A 20835-nucleotide genomic window follows, 5' to 3' on the forward strand; every position below is an offset into this window, starting at 1 on the left:
GCGCCGGGGCCCGGGTGCTCTCCCGCAGTCCCCTATCCAAGCCGCGGGCTGGTGGCGTACCGCAGCACGCTGACGGCCAGGGAACACTGCCGGGAGGCGGGGAACGGAGTGGGGTGGGGGGAGAGGACTGCAGCGGAACCTGCCCCCGGCACCCCTGCCCCAGGCGGTTCTCTGCAGGCTGGCTCCGCGCCGGGGTCGCTGCAGCCCTGGGCCCCTCCCGGGCCACCTGTGCGCAGGCTGGCGGGCCTGGGAGAGCCCGGATCCGGAGAACCGATCCATTCCGGGTTTCGGACTCCAGGCCCTGTCCCTGGAGACCGCGCGGGGCGGTGGGAGGCCTCCCCGCCCACCACCCCAACCCCTCCCCGGGGGAGCCTCGGGCAACGCCTGGAGGGATCCCCGGAGCTGGGGGTGGCCCGCGCGCGTGGCGTGGGGCGGCCCGGCCCCTCCTTCCTCCCCCCGCCCCGCCCTGCCGCCGCCCCGCTCCGCTGCTCCAGTCCGGGTTTTGCGGCGCCCGCCGGCCCGCACCCCGGCTGCGGGCTCGGCGCGGCGGCTGGCTCGGTGCGCGGCGCGGCTGGCGCTGCGCTCCGCCCCGGCTGCATTGCTGTGCTCCGGTTGCCCAGGGGAGCCACGCGCTGCGTACGCCCCGCAGCCGGCCGCCCCGAGGCAGCGCAGTCCGCTGGCATGGGCCCCGGGGGCGCCCCGGGCTGGGGCTCTGGGCTGAGGCGCTGAAAGACGCCCTCCCGCCCGCGGGGCCCCGCGCCCGGCCGGCCCGCTCGCCCGCCCGCTCGCGGCCATGGCCGTCCGGCCCGGCCTTTGGCCAGCGCTCCTGGGCATGGTCCTCACCGTCTGGCTCCACGGCTCGGGTGAGTCACGCGCGCGCTCTGGGGTGGTTTGCTGGGGACTGTGCGCGCGAACGCTCCCTGCTCTGGGGGTCCCTGACCCGCTGTGCCCGACCCGGCTGGAAGCCCCCCGAGGCCAAACTTTGCGAGGCGGGACGCGGGGGCCGCTTCTCGATGCTGCGCAGCTTCACCGCGCGCTTCCCCGGAAGCCTGGGATCTGCCAAGTGCTGGAGCAGCTGTCAGCGCGCGGGGCTGGCGAGTGTAAACGCTCCACGCCTCCGGGCGGGGGAAGTTTGCTGGTTGCCCGGCCCCAGAGCAGAGTCGGGGGTTTGAATCAACGCCCGGGGGAGCCTGACTCTGAGGGTCGCAGATTAGAAGATTTAGACCAGTGCCCAGGAAAATGAGGAGAGGTCTTAAGATACCTCTTCCCGGTAGCATCTGACCCGAACAGCTACTCACAAATCCGACTTGGCACCTGGCCTCTGCCCACGTCCAGAACACAGTGTCCTCCTCTGTCCCCGCCATACGCTCGCACACGCACACACTCAGGCGTGGAGGCGCATACACCAGCCCCCGGCCCTTGCAGCCCGCACTGTCAAAGGTCCGTGGCCCCTGGCCAGGGCTGTGGTTCCCAACCTCCTTGGTGCATGGGGGGCCAGAGTTGTGTACTGTGGGATCGCTGCTGCTCTCCCTTCTAGCTTTCATTGCACCGCCTTTCCTTCTCCCCTCATGTCCCGTTGGCCACCCTAACCTGCTTGGTAACTAAGCTCTCAGCCCACCTCCCTTGGGGTGGGGGGAGTTCCCCAGCGTCCTTTGTCTGCTCTCCCTGAGTTTCCACCTGAGCTGAGTTGTTAAGGCCTTCTGATCATCCCCCCTCCCCACCATCCATGCACTTAGCAGAGCTGAGCTTATGTGTGTATTTGGCGGGGGGGGGGGGGGGGGGGGTCATTTCTGTGATCAAGGGAGCATGAGGCTCACCCTAGCAATGCTTGATTCTTGCTGTCCTGAGAACCTGAGGGATGCCTCCCAGCCTGGCTGGGCCATTGTTAATCCTAGGGGTCAGAAGGGAGCATTGGGGTTCCTGAGATGCGAAGCCAGACTGGAGATCAATGAGTGACAGCTGAGACCAGCCTGATGATTGAGGCTGATGGCTGTTTCTTTAAAGGGTCTCTGCGTAGCATATCCTGCACCCACACTGCCTGGCTGCCCTTGCTCTGCTCTACCCCATTCGTTTTCCACCACCCCGTCACCCCCCACCCCCACCCCTGCAAGCCTCACTTTAGCAAACCCTCCTGCCCCATGACCTCCCCTTTTCATCCAGATCAAGCTGGGAGGCTGCGCTGCTGCCGGGTGTGTGTTCCTATTGCATACATATCCGTGTCCGGGTGGTGCATGCAGCCCTCAGGGGGTACAGGTTTGGTGAGCCAACCATGGTGAACTGGGGGTGTTCAATGTCCTCACACAGGGGAGGTGTTGCCAGATACCAAGTAGGCACCCAGGAAATGTTTACTGAGTCGGCTGTGTGTGAGAAGGCGGTGTGGTCATATCTGCATGTCGCCCACGTGAGCACGTGTGAGGGCTCTGGCTTGGCATGTGTGCCCTGGCGACGATGGGAGCTGGCAGTGTGTGCGGCATCGGTGTGTGGGGGACCAGATGAGCTTGTGTGATGGCTGGCCTACTGCACGTGTGTGACGGTTGTGAGCAGTGGCACAGGTGAGCCCATATGAATAGGATAAGGGGGTGATGGGTGCTGGCGAGTCAGGGTGCCACAGCCTGGGTGGGGAGGTTGCCACATTGGATGCCTCAGATGGTCACAGAGTAGGGGAACCTTGTCCCAGGTTGGTGGGGCACCTGTTGGGGCCTGGTCCGAGGTTGCCACCAGAGGGGGCAGGTGGGCACCCGTGCATGGGGGCCGCCTTGGAGCGGAGGCTGCCACTGAGCCTCCACTCTCAGCTTGTGGAAGAAGCCTCTGAAGGGCATGCAGGGGCCCTTCTCCTTATCTGGGGTCCCTTACTGCTGTCCCCCATAGGCTCTGGGCACACATGCCCAGGCAGGCTGGCCCAGAGATGACCCCAGCTCCTCCCGCCCCTCCTCCCACACCACCCATCATCTCCTCGGCAACAGCAGCCAGTGAAAAATGTGTGTGAGTGGCTGAGGGAGGGACAGGCCAGTCGGGCAGCAGGGGGCGCAGGGGGCCAGCAGGACTGCAGCCTCCTGCTCCCCAGGCCAGGGGCCCACCCTCTGTCTCACGCAAAAGCCTGTCCCTTCAGCACACTCACCCCCTACCCCGTGTGGCCACCGCACACAGGGACCCCGCCCCCACCCAGCCTCACAGCTTTTTCCCATTCATCCCGGTCACACAGCTGGCACCTGCCTCCCCACCGGGTGGGCCTCACACCTGTTGGTTGCCCAGCCACACAGATCTCTGCACTCCCAGGGGGAGGGGCCCATGAGGCGCTGGCTCTCCTGGAAGGTGGTGCTGAGGGTCACCAAGCTTTGGTATTGTCCCTCCTAACCCCAGCCGTAGGTCTTGCTGGCCTCTTCTTCGGGCCCCACCCCCATCCTCAGGGCTCGTCCTGGATCCCTCTGTCTGTCCCTCACCCCTGGACTACAGCAGCTAGTTAGGGGAAGGGTGTCTTAATTTTTTAGGGCTAAGAGATACCCCGCTCTCACCTTGCCTCAGGGATGGGTTGGGCTGGACTTTAGGGCCCCACAGGTGTCCCCAGGAGAAGGTTGGTCCTCTGGCTGGCCTATCTGTTTTCCCTCGTCCATGTTCAGAGGGGCTGGCCTCAGGAAGCTGGGGATTGGCATCGATCCAAGTTCCAAAGCCCTAGCCAGGAGCCACTGGTGGGTTCCTTGGAGTGGCCAGCTCTGGCCTCAGCCAGGGGCCAGGAGCCCTCCTGTCTTACATAACTTTGTCCCTCCTGGGGCTGCTATGGGCCCCAGACCTGCAGACTCAAGCCACACAGTCTTAAAGTCAGGAGCTACCTCCAGCCTGGGGTGGAGGGGCCCCGTCTCTGCACAGAGGTCGTGGTGTCCACATACATGCATGCCTGAGCCTTCTCTATCCAGGCCAGCCCTCTCCTGCGGCCCCCTCCTTGCCTTCCCCCTCCCTCTAGTCCTCCAGCCCAGGGCTGGAAACCTTGCAGTCTCTCTTGGCTCTCCCTTCTCCTTCACGCTTCATGTCTAATCTGTCACCAAGTCCTCCAGCTCAGCTCTACTTGTGACATTGCTCGTGTCCCTCTCTTCCTTTGTCAGCACTCCCGCCCCCAGCCCCTTTCTCCCTCACCTTTCCCACCTGGATCAGTTCAGTGGCCACCCCCCTTCATCTCCTTTCTGTGGCTCCTCTGCTTTGATTAATGTCCCTGGTATCCAGGCTGGAACCCCACTAGAAAGCCTTCTATGGCTCCCCAGTGCCTGAAGAAGAAGTCCAACCCTGAGCCTGGGGACCCTTAGGAAAACACCTGTATCATTCATTACTGGGTCTTGGCTTTAACTGCCGGTGAGCTGGGCATCCATGCCCGCAGAAAATCTATAACTCCCTTGCCTTGCAGAACCTGGTGCGCCGGGCCCCGCCAGCCACCCTCCCCACCCTATAGCTGACATCTTCTGCTCTGTCCAGACCTAGGCCATCTCCCCACTGCTGCTGCCAGTCCCAACTCTTCTGCTTATCTCAGCCCCCAGCTTTAGTCCAGCTCCCTCCAGGAGGCCTCCCCGACTCCTCCCAGGCCCACGGCACATTGCTGAGCTTTGAGTGGCCTACAGGACAGATTCCTCAGCCCTGGAGAGGCCTGTGGGGCCTGTGGGAATTGCCATCATCTACAGTGCCATGACCCTGGTTTTAGCCCCTAACATGCTCTGAGTCACGGCCAGTCAAGTGCATATTTTTCCTCCACTTGTGTTTGGGCTCTCTGGCTAGGTAGGGAGGGCTGCCACTGCTAGGGAGAGGAAGAGAAAGTTGCTCTGCGCCCCTTTGGCAGCCCTCCCCCTCCCTGTCCCTGAACACAGACTTCTTCACTCTGGAGAGGCTGGAAATGGCTCCTGGCCAAGGTAGGAATGAGCAAATTAAAGCCCCACCATGGGGTGTCTGTGCCTTGGACCCTCACACAGATGGCAACCCAGCTCATGTGATCATGTGTGTTTGTGGGTCCTTTGTACAGGTGTACAGGTCATATGCCCAGCACTAGTGAGTAGGAACGTCCCTGCTCATCCCTACCCCTCCTAGAATAGATGATCCCTTATCAGTGTTTTGTCATGCAAATGATTTGTCATGACAAATGATTTTGTCATTCTGGGCCCCAGCCCTGAGGACTCAAGCCCTTGGAAGGTGGGGCAGGGGGGCACGGAACCATGGCATTGCCCATCCTGTCCCTGTGCATCTGCCCTGGTGGCCTGTTCCTTAGGCCCCACCCCATCCTAAGGAATGGAATTGACACCAGGACTTGGGCTGCTCTGTGCAGAACCTGTTGGGACTTCTGATTCCTGAGACTGAGAGCACCAGGACAGTCAGGCCCCTGAGCCCCTGGGGATGGTTTCCTCACCATCCAGTTGGAAGCTCAGCTCAGCTTCCTGTGATCCATTCTACAGGTCCATCCCATGGCAATGGCATTGACAGGTGCTTCTGCCTTGTGGGGAGCCTCAGCTCCTTCCTCCTGTCAGGTAGCATAGAAAGGGCAGGGGCTTGGGAGACAGACAGGCTTGGGTTTTAGTCTGAGCCACCTGGCCTTGAACAAGTAGCTTTTATTCCCCAGCCTGTTCCATGTTTTTTTAATAGGTTATAGTAAGGAGATGATGGGTCACATAGAGGGCCTCAGGATGAAACCCAACGTGGAACAGACAGCTCTGGCTGTTTAACTCCTCCCATTTTCCCTGGCGTTGAAGGGGCATGGATTAGAACAGAGCTAGAGTCTTGAGGTGATCAGGGCCCAAGTCCAGAGATAAGAGAGAAAAACATTTGTCCCTGCTCCAGCCCCAGGCAGGAGTCCCAGGAAGGAGTCCTGGTTTTAGGTGGAAGAAGTAAACACCCGCCCTTCCAATCTGTACACATACCGCCCCCTGCAGGGACTTGGGCCTGACTCACACACCAATTCCTCCAGTGCGCAAAGAACTTTGTTTGGGGCTTTATGAAAATGATGATTTGGGTTCAGCTTGTCCGGGAACCATGTCCTGATGGTCAGCTCTGACACAGAACATGGCAGCAAAAGGGTGTGGGCCCTGGACCAGACTAAATTCTAGTCCCAGCTCTGCCATTTGATTGCTTTGTGATCTTGGATAAGTCCCTTAACCTCTCTGTGCTGTTTGCCTCTTTGTATCCTAAGCATCAGACTTGATGACTCTATTGGAGCAGAGGCTGGTACACAAGGAGGCTGCCTTGGGAGCCCAGGGTGGGCTGTGCCCTTAGCAGCAGGTTCCCCCAGGACCTGCTCAAACCTGCCCAGCACCCACTGAAACCCCCAATCACCTCCGAGGTAGCCGCCTGCATTGCCTTGGAGCCAGGCGTCTGCCAAGGCAGAGCCGAAGGTGGCTGTGAAGCAGAGGTGGCAACTGTGAGTCCCAGAGCCTGAGTCAGGAACCAGGGCCCTGCCTTAACTGATGAACACCCCCAGTGGCAAAAACAGGCCTTCTTAGAGCCGCCCAGAAGGTCAGAGTGTCAGTACCCGCAGCCCACCCTCTTCCCTGGGCACAGATGTCAGAAGCCGCAAGCAGCCTTTGGCCCTCAGGAGCCAGCATCCCAGGCATGTCGAGGAGGTGGTGGAATGGCTGAGTTGGCAGTTCCGGAGTCTGGGTTTGGACTAGGACTTGGACTAGGGTGAGGAATAAGTCGTGCAAGTGCAGGGTCAGCCTCCTTCAATTTTGTGCCCTTGGCACCCCCTGTGCGCCGCCCTAGTCCTAGCAAGCTCTCCGGCTTTCTTGTCTATAAAAAAATGGTGTGCTGGGAGGACCTAATTCACAGGGCTCTTGCGTGGATTAGGTGGACTAATGCACGTCATTGGTGTGTCATAGTCCAAGCACGCAGTAGGCACTCTGTAAATGTTAGCACTTGATGGTGATGGATACGGCAGAGGGCACTGTTTTGTCCTCACTTCTGGGGAGTCCTTGGTGCCATCTCTGTGGAAGAGGGTGCAGCTGGGGGTCCAGGTGGGAGGGCAGAGGCCCGAGGGGAGGCCTGCATTTTGACTGGCATTTTTTTCTCTCTTTAACCGCGCCCCCCCTTCCCTTCTCCAGGTGTGGTTGTAGACAACCCCATCCCAGCCCTGTCTGAGAGGGGAAAGGAGGGAGACTGACAAATCTAGAGGCCTGAGTGGCAGCTGCTCGTCCCCAGAGTAGGTCACAAAGAGGCAGGATTTAGGTCCCACTTAGATGGGGGAGGGGCCCCCTGAAAAAAGCACCAAGGGCCAGCGCCGTGATGGGTGAATGCCCAGAGCTAGGACTCTCTCCACACCTGGATGTCAGAGCTCTGTCCATCTGGAAGGCTCAGGGTCACCTTGAGCTCCAGGCAAATATGTCCTGCGATTTGGGGAGGGGAGTCAGGCTAGACTGACTGAGCCCCAACTGCAACTGCAGGGCCCTTGGCGTAGAGAGCTCAGACCCTGTACTCCACCTCTGCCGGATACCTCCCCAGCCAGGAGGGCAGGTGGGACCCCACCTCCTCCCACGGCCCCACCCCAGCACGTCCCGCAGAGAGCTTGCTGGGAGTACACCGGAGTGAGACCCTACCCCTCCTAATTGGGACAGAGACCACATCGAGTTGAGAGGCTGCTGGGTACCCCCCCCCCCTCCCCGCCTGCTTCTTTCCAGCCCTCTCACTCCTCCCTAACAAAAGGGTGCCAGGCACGGGTAGGTAGAAGTGCTTCCTTAGAGTCCCCGCATGACCGGAGCCTGACCTGCTTCCAAAAAACCATCTCCACTCCGTGGCCCGGTTGTTCGAGTAGCTTGGCGGGCGGGGGTCCCGGGCTAGACGCCGGCTGCCTGGCACGTTCGCGGCCGAGGGGCGGCAGAGACCCGAGCCAGTGGGAGCCCGAGCCCGCGGGATTAGCAATTAGCCGGCTCGCCCGCTGGGACTTTGGGGAGGAGCACCCTGGGGGTGCGTCCGGCCCCCGCGGCCCCGCCCCTGCCCCGGCGCCAGGGCTGATTGCGCCGGGAGCTCGGCGGCCGCGGGGAAGAGGCAGGGGCTGGGGAAGGGGCGGGATCCCTCCGCCCGCCAGCCCGCCCGCGGCCGCCCGCCGGATTAGCGGCTCTTTGTTCGGGGCCTGTTAACAAGTTCCTGGCTGAGCGCTCGGCTGCCGCCGGGGGAGCGGGCGTCCAGCCTCCCGGCACCACGGCTCGGCGGCCTCCGCGGCGCCTGGATTCTAGCGCCCAGCTGCGCCCCCGAGACGGGGCTAACCAGTGGGCCCCACTGGTGGGTGGGGTGGGGTGCGTAGGACTTGCAGAGCACCCCCGCTGACCTCGCTCCCGAAGGGACAAGAGCGCCGACCTCCGTGAGCACCTCCTGTAGGCCGGGGGCTTCGAATGCACCGCGGCGTTGGTCCCATTTTACTGATGAGGGAGGGCACGGTTTCCTGCAGTTTGGGCCGAATAAGGCAGGGCTGGAGTTCCCGTCCAGGTCTTTGACTCCAAAACTCATCCTGTGTCTAGGCGAGAAACCTGGGGTGGTGGAGAGGTGGAGCCTTCAGTGGCTGTAAACTGCTACCTTTTTTACTCCTAATTAAATTCGTAATGGTAGTAATCATGGCCCACGCTGGGCTCTGCCTGCAATATTTGATCAGAACCTCAGGACAACCCACAGGTATGTGAAGTTAGTCCCGTTTATTAGATGAAGACACTGAGGCTCAGAGAAGTGGCAGGGCTGGAACCTTGTTACTGCTCAGCCTGACCCCCTTCCCTACCCCCTCCCACACTGTGGGGAGCAGAACACTGTCCCATGTGGTCGTTTACTGTCAGGGTCTTGTCTGGTGGCCCATGGACATGAAAGACTGTAGGAGAAAGTCAGGGGACCTTAATTCTTTATGTGGTCTTGGGCTAATCCGCCCACCCTTCCAAGCTCATTGCCCCCTCTATATCCTGCCCCATCTTGGGTGCTTCCTGAATGTCCAAGCCACAGGATTTTGTATATAAACCTCCTGGGTGTTGGCTTTCCAACTTGCCCCCACCGTACTCCTTCAGGTGGTTGGGACTGTTCAAAGTCACTTTCTTAGAATGAGGAGGAATCCTTCCCAGTAAGCTCCCCCAAATGGCTTTTGGCTCTTCTTTCTGGGGCCATGCTGAATGGCTTCCCCCTTTTCACTTATTTAAGACAGGGCCCCAGCCTGGCCCCATCTGCTCTTAACAGGCCGGGCACCTCCAGTCCTTTCAGCTGTTCCTCATGTAGCATGGTTCCAAGCCCCTTCTCTGTCCCCTGCATCCTTGTTACCTGCCTCTGGATGTCCGTCCCAGCTCAACCCACTGGGACACAATGCCCTGGCATGAACTCGCAAAGGATACTAGGTGTATCTATTGCAAATACTAGGAAACCCAACCCAAAGTGACTTAAGCAAAAGGGATTTATTGGCGTGTGGAACTGAAAGACCAGGAGTAGGTTAGCTTCAGGCATGGTTGGATCCAGGAGGGACAGTGGGACCAGGATTCATGCCTCATCTCTGCTCTTCGGGGGCTGGCACCACTGTCCAACAGCCTCTACCCTCCCAGTGCCAAGGTGGCTGCCACAACTTACCAGGGTACATTCTTGCAGGCCCAATCCAGGGAGAAGAAGAGAGCATCCCTTCCCTCAGCCATCCAACAAATGCAACAAATGTCCTTCCTCTTTGGGCCAACTCAAGTGCTGTGCCATGGGAACCAGTCCCCACAGCCAAGCTGTCTATGCCACTATGTCCTGCATGCCATCACTCACAGCTTCTCCACCGAGAAGAGATGGGCACATTGTTCTCAGGTTTAACCAGTGTGTCATCAAACGTAGTTTGCCCAAATATTTAATAAGAACGCTGAAGAGCACCAAGGTCACAGTCTGAGGTTCAAAGGGGAAGACCCAAATTTGGATCCACATTAGCTATTTAATCAGCGGTGTTAGAAAACAATGCTGGCCATCCAACTGGTTTTGCATTCCTTTAAATATGCTGCCATCCGGTTCCTGTGTCTCCATTTGCAGATCCTGAGATAGTCTATCAGGTGTCTGGCGGAAATCCAGATACACTGTTTCCAGTCTGGCCCTGACCCACCAGAACAGTAACTCTGTGATCAGGGAAGCTGGTCTGGAGGGAAGGGTCTGCGGGAGTCCCAGTATGGCCCCGTGTGGCTCTACCTTCCTTGCTCAGCTGTAGCCAACAGAGAAGCTCCACTGGAAGCATGCCTAGGGTTTGCATCAGATCCTCAGGCTGAGGCCCCTTCAGTGAACATTTTTTGGGTTTTGCATTTGTCCCACTTCCATCCCTGGGCCCACTAGGACCCCATAACCTCTCGCCTTTTAGATACAACCTTAGTGGGGATTTTAGGGAGCCCCTAACCTCAGCAGCAGGACCCAATAAAGCAGGTAAGTCATTTCCCTGCTCCTAGTTCCTTTCTCACTTCAGCACCTGCTTTTAAGCCTCTTGTCCCTTCTCTCAACGACCCAATTTCTTGCCAGGATTTTCCCTTTTTTGCTTAAATTTGTGAGAATGGATTTTGTTGCTTGCACTTGAAAAACCCTGATGCATTCACCAAATCCAGCTTGCCTCCTCTTCTGAAAATTTAGCTGCAGCTCAGGCATCTCCTGCCCCATGACCACTCCCTCTCCCACTTCCTCAGAGATCAGTAAGAGTTCCTCTGCCAACACCTGGGGTGGGATCTGTCTGGCCCAGAAGACCTGAACTCATTCCCAACAACCACTCAGCTTCTCTGATCACGCCTTCTTGATCTTCAGTGCTTTCTTACTAGAGTGTGCCCTGCCCCACCAGGTCAGTGTCCTCAGCTACAGACTGGTGGGTGGGAAGTTCGACTTCCCAGAGCCCCTGCCCCCCCCACCCCCCCCGCCAAGAGCAGGCTTGCCCTTTCCTGCTCTTCCTCCTACAAGCACCCCCTGCACCATGTGGCTCTGGCACTTCTCTGCAGGCCACAGCTGGACCTGAGCTCAGCCCTGCCTACATGCTTCTCCACCCCATGTCTCTTGTCAGTGGTTTTGTACTTGGTTTGGGGCCATCTTTCCATGTTGGTCATGTCTGGTCAGAATCTGAGTCTACCAAAAGTCTCAGAGCTTCCCTGACATTATTCCAGAGACCTTTTTTTCTCCAGATCCTTTGGGATCATACAACCAGAGGTCCACTTTGGAGACCCACCCATTCCTCTCAAGACCCCTATCCTTTTAGATCCCTGGCTCTATGGGGGGAGAAGGGGCTGTTTTTGTGTGGATTGCCTGAAGCCTACCACCCACAGGCCAGGCTGCTTTTCTGAGGGTGGTCAGCATTCCCTCCCCAGCAGCAATGTGCTGCTAAATGTTTAACACTTGGCACTCTGGGAGAGCTGGAGGGCTGATTTGCCAATTTCCATGGTGTAAATACTCCCACTATGGCCTATTTTAAGCTACCAACATGATGTCAACTGGCTTGCAAAATTCTAGAAATTTTAATGAGCGGCCCTCTCTCTCTCTCTCTCTCTTTTTAGATTTATTTATTTATTTTAGAGAGAGAGCACACATGAGCATGAGGGAGAGGGACCAAAGTGATTTGGGATCGGAGCCTGAGACTATGGACTGAGCCAAAATCAGGAGTTGAACACTTAACCAACTGAGCCACCCAGGCACCCCAGTGATGGATTCTCTTTAGCAGATGCTGTTCCCTGGTTATCCAGTCCTCTGAAGAAGTGATCACAGGAAGGGAGTGACAAAGGCTTCTTAGTCCTCAGCCTATAGGCTTGGGTTGGAGGGCTGCTCCTTCTGAACACCAGGCATTTTTGGTGGGCTGAGGCTGGGGAGTCCCTAAAGCACGAGAGCCACTATGAGCCAGGGCTCTGCAGATGATGGTTAGAATCTTCAACTGGATGACCTTAGGCAGGGGACTTCAGCTGTCTGTGCCTCGGTTTCCTCATCCAGAAAATATGGATAATAAAAGGTTCCAGCCTCATAGAGTTGCAAGGAGTAAATGAGATATTCCATGGGGAGCAACTTAGCCCCATGCCAGGCCCACACAGTAGGGGCTGCCCATGCTAGGGGGACACTTTGGGCCTCTCTCCCGGGACCAAGGCCAGAAGTGTAAGGTCCTTGGTGGACAGAAATGGCAGAGAGCCATAAGGGCAAGGCCCTGCTGGCCTGGAATCTTGGGAAGGTGCTTATTCTGGGGTACAAGCTTTCGTTGGGGGTTTGAAAAGGAAAGCTGACATGGTGAAGGGTGACGTGCCTCCAGTCACCGTTGTGGCTAGGTGTGACGCCTCCCAGCCTAGAGGCCGAAGGTTGAGCAGAGCAGAAGGGTGGCAGGGGCCACGGCAACATTGGAGAGCCTTGTTTGGCCAGGCAGGGGTAACCTACCTGCCGGCCTACAGACTGGGCAGTGCATGGCTCCGGGCCTTATCCTGGCTGTCCCCATCCTCTGCTCCTGAGTTCCAGGGGCCCCAAGGCCAGAAAAAAGGAACTCCATCTGGGGCCTTAGCAGGTAGCGGGATGGGCCAGATGATGAAGGCACAGGCATTCCCTGGTGACTGTGTGTGTACGGGGGACGCTGGGAGGCACAGCCAGCTGGAGCAGACGGGGCCCGAGGGGAACCAACAAGTGATAGGGCTGGCTTCATCGTCACGGGAGTGACAGGAGGCGAGTGGTGTTTAAGGAAGATTAATCTGGCAGTGTGTGGAGGATAGATGGGAGCAAAGAGAGGCTGGAGGCAAGGAGACCAACCAGGAGGCCGTGGCGGTCATCCAGGCAGGAAATGATGAGCCCCCCGCCCTTTCCCAGTAAGCAAGTAGTAGGGATGGAGGAAAAGAGATGGATGTGGGAGACGTTTGAAAGGAGGAGCCCCTGGATGTTACATGTTGGGGGCAAGGGACCAGGAGGAGGCAGACATGATTCAGAGCTCTTGAGTCAGGGGAAGTGATGTTAGAAAGAGAAAATGGATTGGGAGCTGTGTAATGGAGGGGAGAGAGGCCGAGAGAGCAAGAAGGCTGCCCAGCGCCGGAGGCTTCAACCAAGGAAGTGTGCCGTGCTGAGCCCTCTTCAGAGCACGGCCATCCACCTGCGCACTTTGGCCATAAGCGACAGCGACAGCACCTGCCTCGGGCCTGTGGGTAACCGACAGACTGACTTCAGTCATGTCCTGAGAGAGAAATCCTCAAAGGCCTGGGTGGGGATGGGGTTTTACTATTTAATTTCAGGCACTGAAGCCAGGAAGGGAAGGTAGATTGGCTTTGTTCTGTGTAGCCCCACAGGATAGGGTCAGGACCAGCAGCGGGGAGATGCAGGAGACTGAGAGAGACCGTCCTAACAGGTGGTGACACTGAGACTCCCGGGTCTCAGGAGGCAGTGAGCTCCCCATCTGGCAGGAGGAGAGTGTGGGGGAGGCTGTTGAAACAGGCCATTTTGGGGCCTCTCGAGGAGATCATGGGTGGGAGGCAGGTGGCCTTGGTGAGGCTTTGTGGTAAAGGGGCAAGGCTGAGGATCCAGAATCAACTTGGGCTCTACACTGCCCCTCACTGCCCTTCCTCATTGCACTTGGGAAGTTTCAGGCCCTTTGGGAACTGGGTTTCTGGCAAGTTGACCCCCATTGTGTGGGATGTTGCAGTTTTCTCTGTGGTTTTGAGCATTCGAAACATGTCCTCATGGGCACAGCACCTCTCCCCTTAGCTGACTTCCTCCCCGATACCAGGTGGTCCTGTTTGGATGGTCAGTCACGGGCAGATCCTGGTGCAGATCCTGGGCTCTGTGATTGGTTCCAAGTGGCCACGTGACCAGTCAGGATTCTTCTTGTGGCTTTTCCCACGGGGAGGTAGAGAAGTTGCCTTCTCTGCCTCAGGGGTTGGCAGCTGTGAGATGCAGGTGGGGATTTGGGCCAGTGGCAACTCTCCCCCCTTGTGTAGAGAGAGCCTGTTGGGTGAGGGCCGTGAGGCCAATCCATAGGGAACTCATAGACAGACAGCAGGTAAGATTGTCCTGGTGGCCCTAAGGCTCTAGAGACTAGGGTCCCTGCACTCTTCTGTCAGTCCCATGAGAACATCCTCTCTAGGCTTACAACTGGTGTGGGCTGGGTTTTGGTACCCGCACCTGAAAGGGGCCTGGCACAGGATCTCAGGAGAATGCCACGCAGTTGGCAAGGCATGCACCAGAAGGCGGCAATGTGGAGAGCGTTCGGCCCCCAGCTGGCAGATACAGCATTCTAAAAAATAGAGAATTCACACACCAAAAAAACCCAGATCTTGGGCTTCCCTTGAAGAGTCAGATCCGGGTACTGAGACCCCATTTTCCTGAGGGGACAGCAGCCAGGACCAGGCTGTCCCCTTGGTGGGTGTGCCCCCACCACTCATGCACACAGGCTGCGTTCTGTGCCTCGCACACTGTGCTTGGCATGTGGCGGGCATATTCCTGTCCCTCCCTGCCTTCCAGCTTGAAGAGCCTGCATTTGGGGCCTTGGATGTCACCTGTGCATTTTGAGGCGGCAGCAGAGGGTCAGGCAGAAACATCTAAATGACTGTTGGAAAGGTAGGACGGGCACTTGGAGATGCGGTGAGGGTGGGAAGTGGAGATGAAAGGACCTTTCGTAAGGAGCTGGTCACAGGCACCGTGAGCTCAGATCCCATTCTGAGGAGCGACGGGGGATGGCTGCCACTGACACAGGGAAGGAAGATTTGGGAGGAGTTTCCAAGGAAGCCAGAGGCAGACCAAAGAGAGAGCAGTGGAAGCCAGGAGAGTTTCAAATTTGGAGCAGGGCTAGGAGGCGGCGGCAAGAAAGGCTGCAGGTGGGGACGGAGCTTGCAGATGAGGCCTGGAGGACCCATGCTGGTCAAAGGCCAGCAGGAGCTGCTTGGGACCTATGCTTGGAAGTACAGAACTAGCACTAGAGAGTGGGGAAAAGTGGGTGTCAGGACACAGCAGACGCTCAAAAATTGTCAAGCTGGGGTGCAAGGATATTAGAGGCAGAAAATGCTCTGAGCCAGGTAAGATTCTTCAGAGGAAGAAAGGGAGCAGGGGCAGCACAAGGTTGAGAGCCAAGTGTTTGCAAAGCGCTTGTACAGAAGCTCTCGGCAGGTGGGCTGTGACATGAAATGACCACCCAGAGTCACACCCGCAAAGCCAGGTTGCAGTCCCCGTCCCTCTGCATGCCATCTGTGGAAGAGGGTGTGGCAGGAGGCCCAGGGCCCCAGGGAGCTTGTGAGAGAAATGGAGCAGATGGACTGGGGGACGGGGCGAGGTGAGGATGGGGGCACACCTGTCATTAAGAATTTGATCGAGCACCTTTTGGTGCCCGGCCAGGCATTCTGCACTGTGAATACGCAGTGAGCAAGGCAGGAACTGTCCCTACCCTGAGGAACAACCATTCTAGTGGGAGGAGAGGACCATCAGCCAGTAGACGCAGATAATGAGGAATGTTCTCCAGAAGCTGGAAGGCAGGCACAGAGACCACATGGCCAGGTGACCATACGTGAGCTCATGTGGACATGTCAGGTGCTGGTTAGACTGGATGGTCAGACATCTCTGAGGAAGGGACATGTCAGCTGGGTCCTGAGTGACAGGCAGAGCCAGAGGGTGCGCCAGCCTGGAGGTGGGAATGAACTTGGTTACTAAGGGGTCCATTGTGGTCTGGGCGTAGGGACATATGGAATTCGGTGAAGAGAAAGCAGAAGGACTTCTCTCTGTGTTCGTTGATGCTATAGCCCCCACCCCTTGTCTACGAGAAAGGCACAAAAGCGCTGAAGTAGATCTGACAAGGCCAGCAGGGGTGACAGAGGTGGCTAGGAGGCGGGGCGGGACACCGGAGAGCCCAAGTCTGGAGCGGCCAGACCCTGCTCTATCCTGGGGGTGAGGAGGCCGGAGCCCTAGACCAGATGTGCACCTTAGCCTCACTGTGAAATGGAGCCAGTAATCCAGAATGACCCAGGCCTGGGCTGTCCTGGAGCTGATCCTGAGACAGGAGTGGGGAGAAGGCAAGACAGGCCTGTTATCTTGGAGTCTGCTGCTCCCACCACCTCCTGGACCAAATACTGGCCTGTAAAATGCGCGGAAGGAGGTCCAGCGAAGCTGAGGTTCATTCCCTTCTCAAGTGCTTTGACGCATGTATACATACACGCATACATATATTTTTTAATTGGCATGAAACTCCCGTCGCATTTTAAAGTACATGATTTCATGGCGTTTAGTACATTCACAGTGTTATATAACATCACCTCCTTTTAGTTGCAAAAGATTTTCTTCACCCCAAGGAGTTACCCCATTAGCAGGTGCTCCCCACCCCTCCTTCCCCCCAGCCCCTGGCAGACAGCAGCCTGCCAGCTGTCCCTGTGTAGTGGCCTATTCTGGGTAGTTTTCATGTAAATGGAATCAGACAACATGTGGCCTTTTGTGTCTGGCTTCTTTCACCCGGCTCAGTGCCTTCCATGTAGCGCCACACTGGAGCGCATATCAGTACATGGTTCCTCTTTATGGCCAAATAATACTCCTTTGTACCGATAAACCACGTGTATTTATCCATTGTCATCCGTTTGGGTTGTTTCCACCTTTTGGCTCCTGTGAACAACGCCACTTTGAACACTTGTGTGTCAGTGTTCGTTTGAGCACCTGTTCTCAGTTCTCTTCGGTATATACCCCAGAGTGGAATTGCTGGGTCCTATGGTAATCCTAGGTTTCATTTTTTGAGGAAACATCAAATTGTCTTCTCAGCAACTTCACCGTTTTATGCTCCCACCAGCCATGCATGAGGGTTCCAGTGTCTCCACATCCTAATGCTAATTTCTGATTCATTAAATTCTTGAAAAAAATTGTTTTTCTCCTCTTATGGTGCTCCTGCTTTGCTCACGCCTGAATCCATGTGGAACGTGCCACGAGGCTGGCCAGTGCTGCGCGGTGTGGCTCTCATGATCCAGAGATGACATCGGAGGGCAGGCCTGGGGGTGAGCCTGCCCCCAGGCTGCTGGGGACACCTGGTCCTACAGCAGGCAGTGGGTCAGGCCTGCTATCAAGGATGGGGCTGGGCCTTCCTGGGCCCTCAGAGACTCCTGTGTCCGTCTGCTGCTCCCTCTCCCTCCATACCTTCCCCCAGCCCCTAGCTGGGAGCTGCCCTCGCCACCCCTCTGCTCTGTTCTGTGTGTGTGTCTCATCATCAGGATAAATGTAGCTACAAACAATGCGGCAGGCTGGGTGCTAATTTGTCAGACGCAGTGCACGGCTGTGATTCCGAATACATTAACATTTTCACATGAAATCATTTCAATTTTTAGTGATTAAGAAGTATTTGTTTTAAAGCATCAGGATGATTTACTGCAGGCCTGGGAGGCGGTGGGGGCAGGGGTGGGGGAGCCCCCAGGTGTGATGTCATTCATGGGCACCAGTGTAAGTCGGGCTCACACCAGTCATCACCCTGTGCCTACCTGTGCCCGTTACAGGCTTCCTGGGTGTGGGGCTGGGGTTGGCAAGGAGTGGGGGTGTTGTACGACCTGGGGGGTAGAGACAGTGGTCTGAGGGTCCCTCAAAGGCACTGGGACCCATAAGCTTCGGCTGCCACTATCTTTTCTTGCCTCGTCTCCATGTCATTCAAGCTTCATGAAAGTCACCTCCTCACAGAGGTTCCCCTTGGCCCCCTAGCCTCATGTGGCAGCTTTGCAACATCAGAAGTGACCTTCTTTATTGATTTACTTATTTGTTTATTTTCTCTCCCCATCCCAATATTAGCTTCTTGAGGGACTTTGACCTGCTCCCTGCTATATCCCCTATGCCTAGAACAAGCGTGGCACTAAGTAGAAGCTCAGTATTTGTTGGATGGATGGATGGATGGGTGGATGGATGGATGGTTGGATATAGAGTGGCACAGAAGACCCCTCACCATATGTCGCATCCTATCATCTTTGAATCAAGCTCTCTGTGACTTGCGTAAACCCAGCCTTTCCTGGCAAGTCACCTCTGGTGTGCCAGACTCTGGGCACCTGGGAAGTATAAGTTCACTAGCACTGGGGCTTTACTCATAGGCCTCCAACTCACCCCCCAACTTGTCCTCATCACCTCCACTCTTTAGAACCTCTGTGCCTCCCTCTCTGGATGGACAGGAGCTGCTGGAAGGGGTTCCCAAGGGCTTTGGATAGATGAGTTCCTCCAGGTTGCCACTGCTGCCAGTCCTCTCCTCCCCTCCCAGGGGAGCAGTTCATGGGGCAGCCAAGGTGTGGGGTGAAGGTATGTGCCTGCAGGGGATGCGTGTGTGGCATGAATCTGCTTATGTACTGGGCTGTGTGTGATAGGAGATACTCAGAGCTTTGCCAAGGGGGAATTGGGCTCCTGCCGGCTTCTCCCCCACAATGGCCACTCAGGAGGCCCTTCCTCACCCTTCTGCACCTCCTAAGCTTGCCTGGCTCCACACCCTACCCCCATACCCCCAGATCAGACCCCTCCCCCACTCACCCCAGTGAAAGGAAAATAACTGGAAGCTTTTATCATTCAGCAGAAGCAACATCAGAAAACAATTATTGTTTTAATTACCTGCTGTCGCCGTACAAGACAGGGAGGTTGTAAAGCGCGATAAAATCTTTCATGTTAATGGACTGCCAGCCTGGGCCAGGGCACGATTTATGGGACTGCAGCTGGCAACTCTAGTCAGCTGGTGTAGAGCCCCCAGGGCCCCCCTCTCCCTGTCCCTCAGGCCAGGTCTCCTGTGCCAGGGGTGATATGCCAGCCCATACACAGTGGAGCCCTGGAGGCTCCATTCCCTGCAGGGTGAACTTTGGATTGACCCCTCTTTCTGCTGCATGAAAGACATGCCAGCATTGGGCTGGAGCTGGAATGGAGGCCTGTCTCCCCACAACCCTGCTCCACTCTGGCCACCCCATCCTCCAGCCACACAGGGCCATTGCCCTGGGCACCATCTTGAACTTGAGCTCTGTGCAGAGCTGATCCTCCCATAAGCCCTGTCTCCTCCTTATCTGTCCTCTTGCCCTCAACCAACCCAACCTTACTTCTGTGCCTGCACCTCCCCAAAGCCCAAAATGGCCCACCCCTGCTTGGGGGAACCCCCCTCCCTTTTAAGCACTTTCACACATTTGCTCATCACAGAGCTTTGAGGGGGTGCCATCATTATACTCCTCATTTTACAGATACAGAAACTGAGGCATGGAGAAGTCAAGCATTTGGTTGTCAGTCTGAGTTCAGAGAGAGGGGTGGTCTGAAGAGTAAATGGGGTAATAATTGTGAAGTGCTTAGAACTGTGCCAGGAATCGAGTTCATGGCCAATACATTTTAGCTCTCATAATAATTCTTGTTTTTATTGCTATTCAACTTGGAGCAAATCACTTACAGCTTTAGTTACACCTTACTTTCCTTATCTATAAAATGGGAGCATTGCTCACCTATCCTATAGGATGAGGGTGTCAAATAACCCATGGGCAAGGTGTGTGGTGAGAACTGAGGACCTATTAGCTGCTGGCTTTGCTGTTGCCATGGGTAGCAGTGGCGAAAGTTGAGGCTGTAAAGGTAAGTTGAGTCCACACTATGTAAGGCCCTTAATGCCACACCAAGGAGTTTCAAGCCATTCCAGAGACAGTGGGGACCTGCTGACGATTTGAAATCAAGACACATGTGATCAGATCTGTGTTTTAGAAGGTTCATAGTGGCCCAATGGCAGATCAATGGGTGAGAGAGCAAAGCTCAGACCCAGAATGATCCAGATGAGGGCTGACGAGGCCATGGCAGGAATGGTACCAAAGCCATGAAGACCCAGTGCCAAGCATGGGTCTGGCATGTGTGATGGCCTCTCTCATCTACAGTATGCAGGTAGTTGGCTAAGTCCCAGGGCACAGCAGGAATAGCTGGGGCTGCGGCCAAGTCCAAGTTCGGAAGAGAATCTTTAGGCGGTTTCCAGGGACTAGGGTGGGACTTTCTCTGAGCAACCTTAGGAGCCTGGCCGTGTCTCTCCCGGACAGGCTTGGGTGCAGGCTGGGAGCCTGTGTGGATGGCTTCGCTCGTTAATTCATTCATACTTTCCTGACTCCAGTCCTCAACAAATGTTTGTTGAGCACCATTTCGGTACCAGGCTCTGAGCTGGACCCTGGGGATGCTGGGAAGTATGGGGGTGCCGTCCTGAAGCTGCTGTTCTAGTGGAGAGGATGGGCAACAAGCCAGTGAGCAAATGAAGAAATGAAATAATTGCATGCTGTCGCGAGTGCAGAGGAGAACAAAGAAGGAGCTGAGATGGGGGTCCCCCTCCTTTCTCCTCCTCTCAGTCCCTGGCCTGTCTGCCTGTGAGAAGTGGCTCGCGGCTCCCCAGCCCTGCCGAGATGCATGGTTGGCATCAGCGGCCCAGCCTGCCTGATATGTCTCCCTGTCTTCTCTGGATTACTTCCACCATTTTGGCCATCACTTCACCACTCTAATCTATCCCCCAGGGCCCGGGAGGGGCCATTCATCTAAAGATCTTTCTATGGAGCCTTCTCCTCTGAGGACCCCGAGGGAAAGAAAAATGCCAGGAGAGGACGAAAAAGAGAGCAAGAGGAATCTGATTTCAGAACTCCCAAGCAGCAGGACAGATGCCTTAGGGATCAGGGCCCAGCTTGCTCAGACACATAGCTATCCAGTGGTATAAGTACTTCCCCTCCCTTCCACCTTCTGCCTGCACCCCTGCAAGAGTCGAGCCCTGACATCCCACCCCCGCCAAGGGCAGGCTGTCCTCAGGTACTGAGAGATGGTGTCCCTGATTATAATTCAGTTTGCAGGCATTCCTCCCTCCTCCCTCCCTATTTCTGAGGGGCCTTGTGTGTCCCGGGAGGGCTCTTGTGGAGATAGCCTTGGTGTGCTCTGTCCCCTGGAGTTGGGCCAGAGTGGCCACCCCTTACCAGGTGGCTAGAGAAAACAGCCCAG

General features: G+C 56.7%; 1 protein-coding gene across 3 annotated transcripts in view; it reads left to right on the plus strand.

Moving 5' to 3' along the window:
• Window positions 1-538: 538 nt before the first annotated feature.
• UNC5A (unc-5 netrin receptor A) overlaps window positions 539-20835 on the plus strand; it is a 60877-nt gene continuing 40580 nt past the window's right edge. For 2 of the 3 annotated variants that reach the window (XM_059174394.1, XM_059174396.1), the window contains exon 1: window positions 539-863. In XM_059174394.1, coding sequence (XP_059030377.1) covers window positions 794-863 — 70 coding nt within the window. In that variant the 5' untranslated portion in view covers window positions 539-793. The remainder of the gene's footprint in view (window positions 864-20835) is intronic. The other variant, XM_059174395.1, reaches the window with a different exon arrangement.

Source organism: Mustela lutreola, chromosome 5 (genome assembly GCF_030435805.1).
Source record: "Mustela lutreola isolate mMusLut2 chromosome 5, mMusLut2.pri, whole genome shotgun sequence".
In the NCBI taxonomy this organism is placed as follows: domain Eukaryota; kingdom Metazoa; phylum Chordata; class Mammalia; order Carnivora; family Mustelidae; genus Mustela; species Mustela lutreola.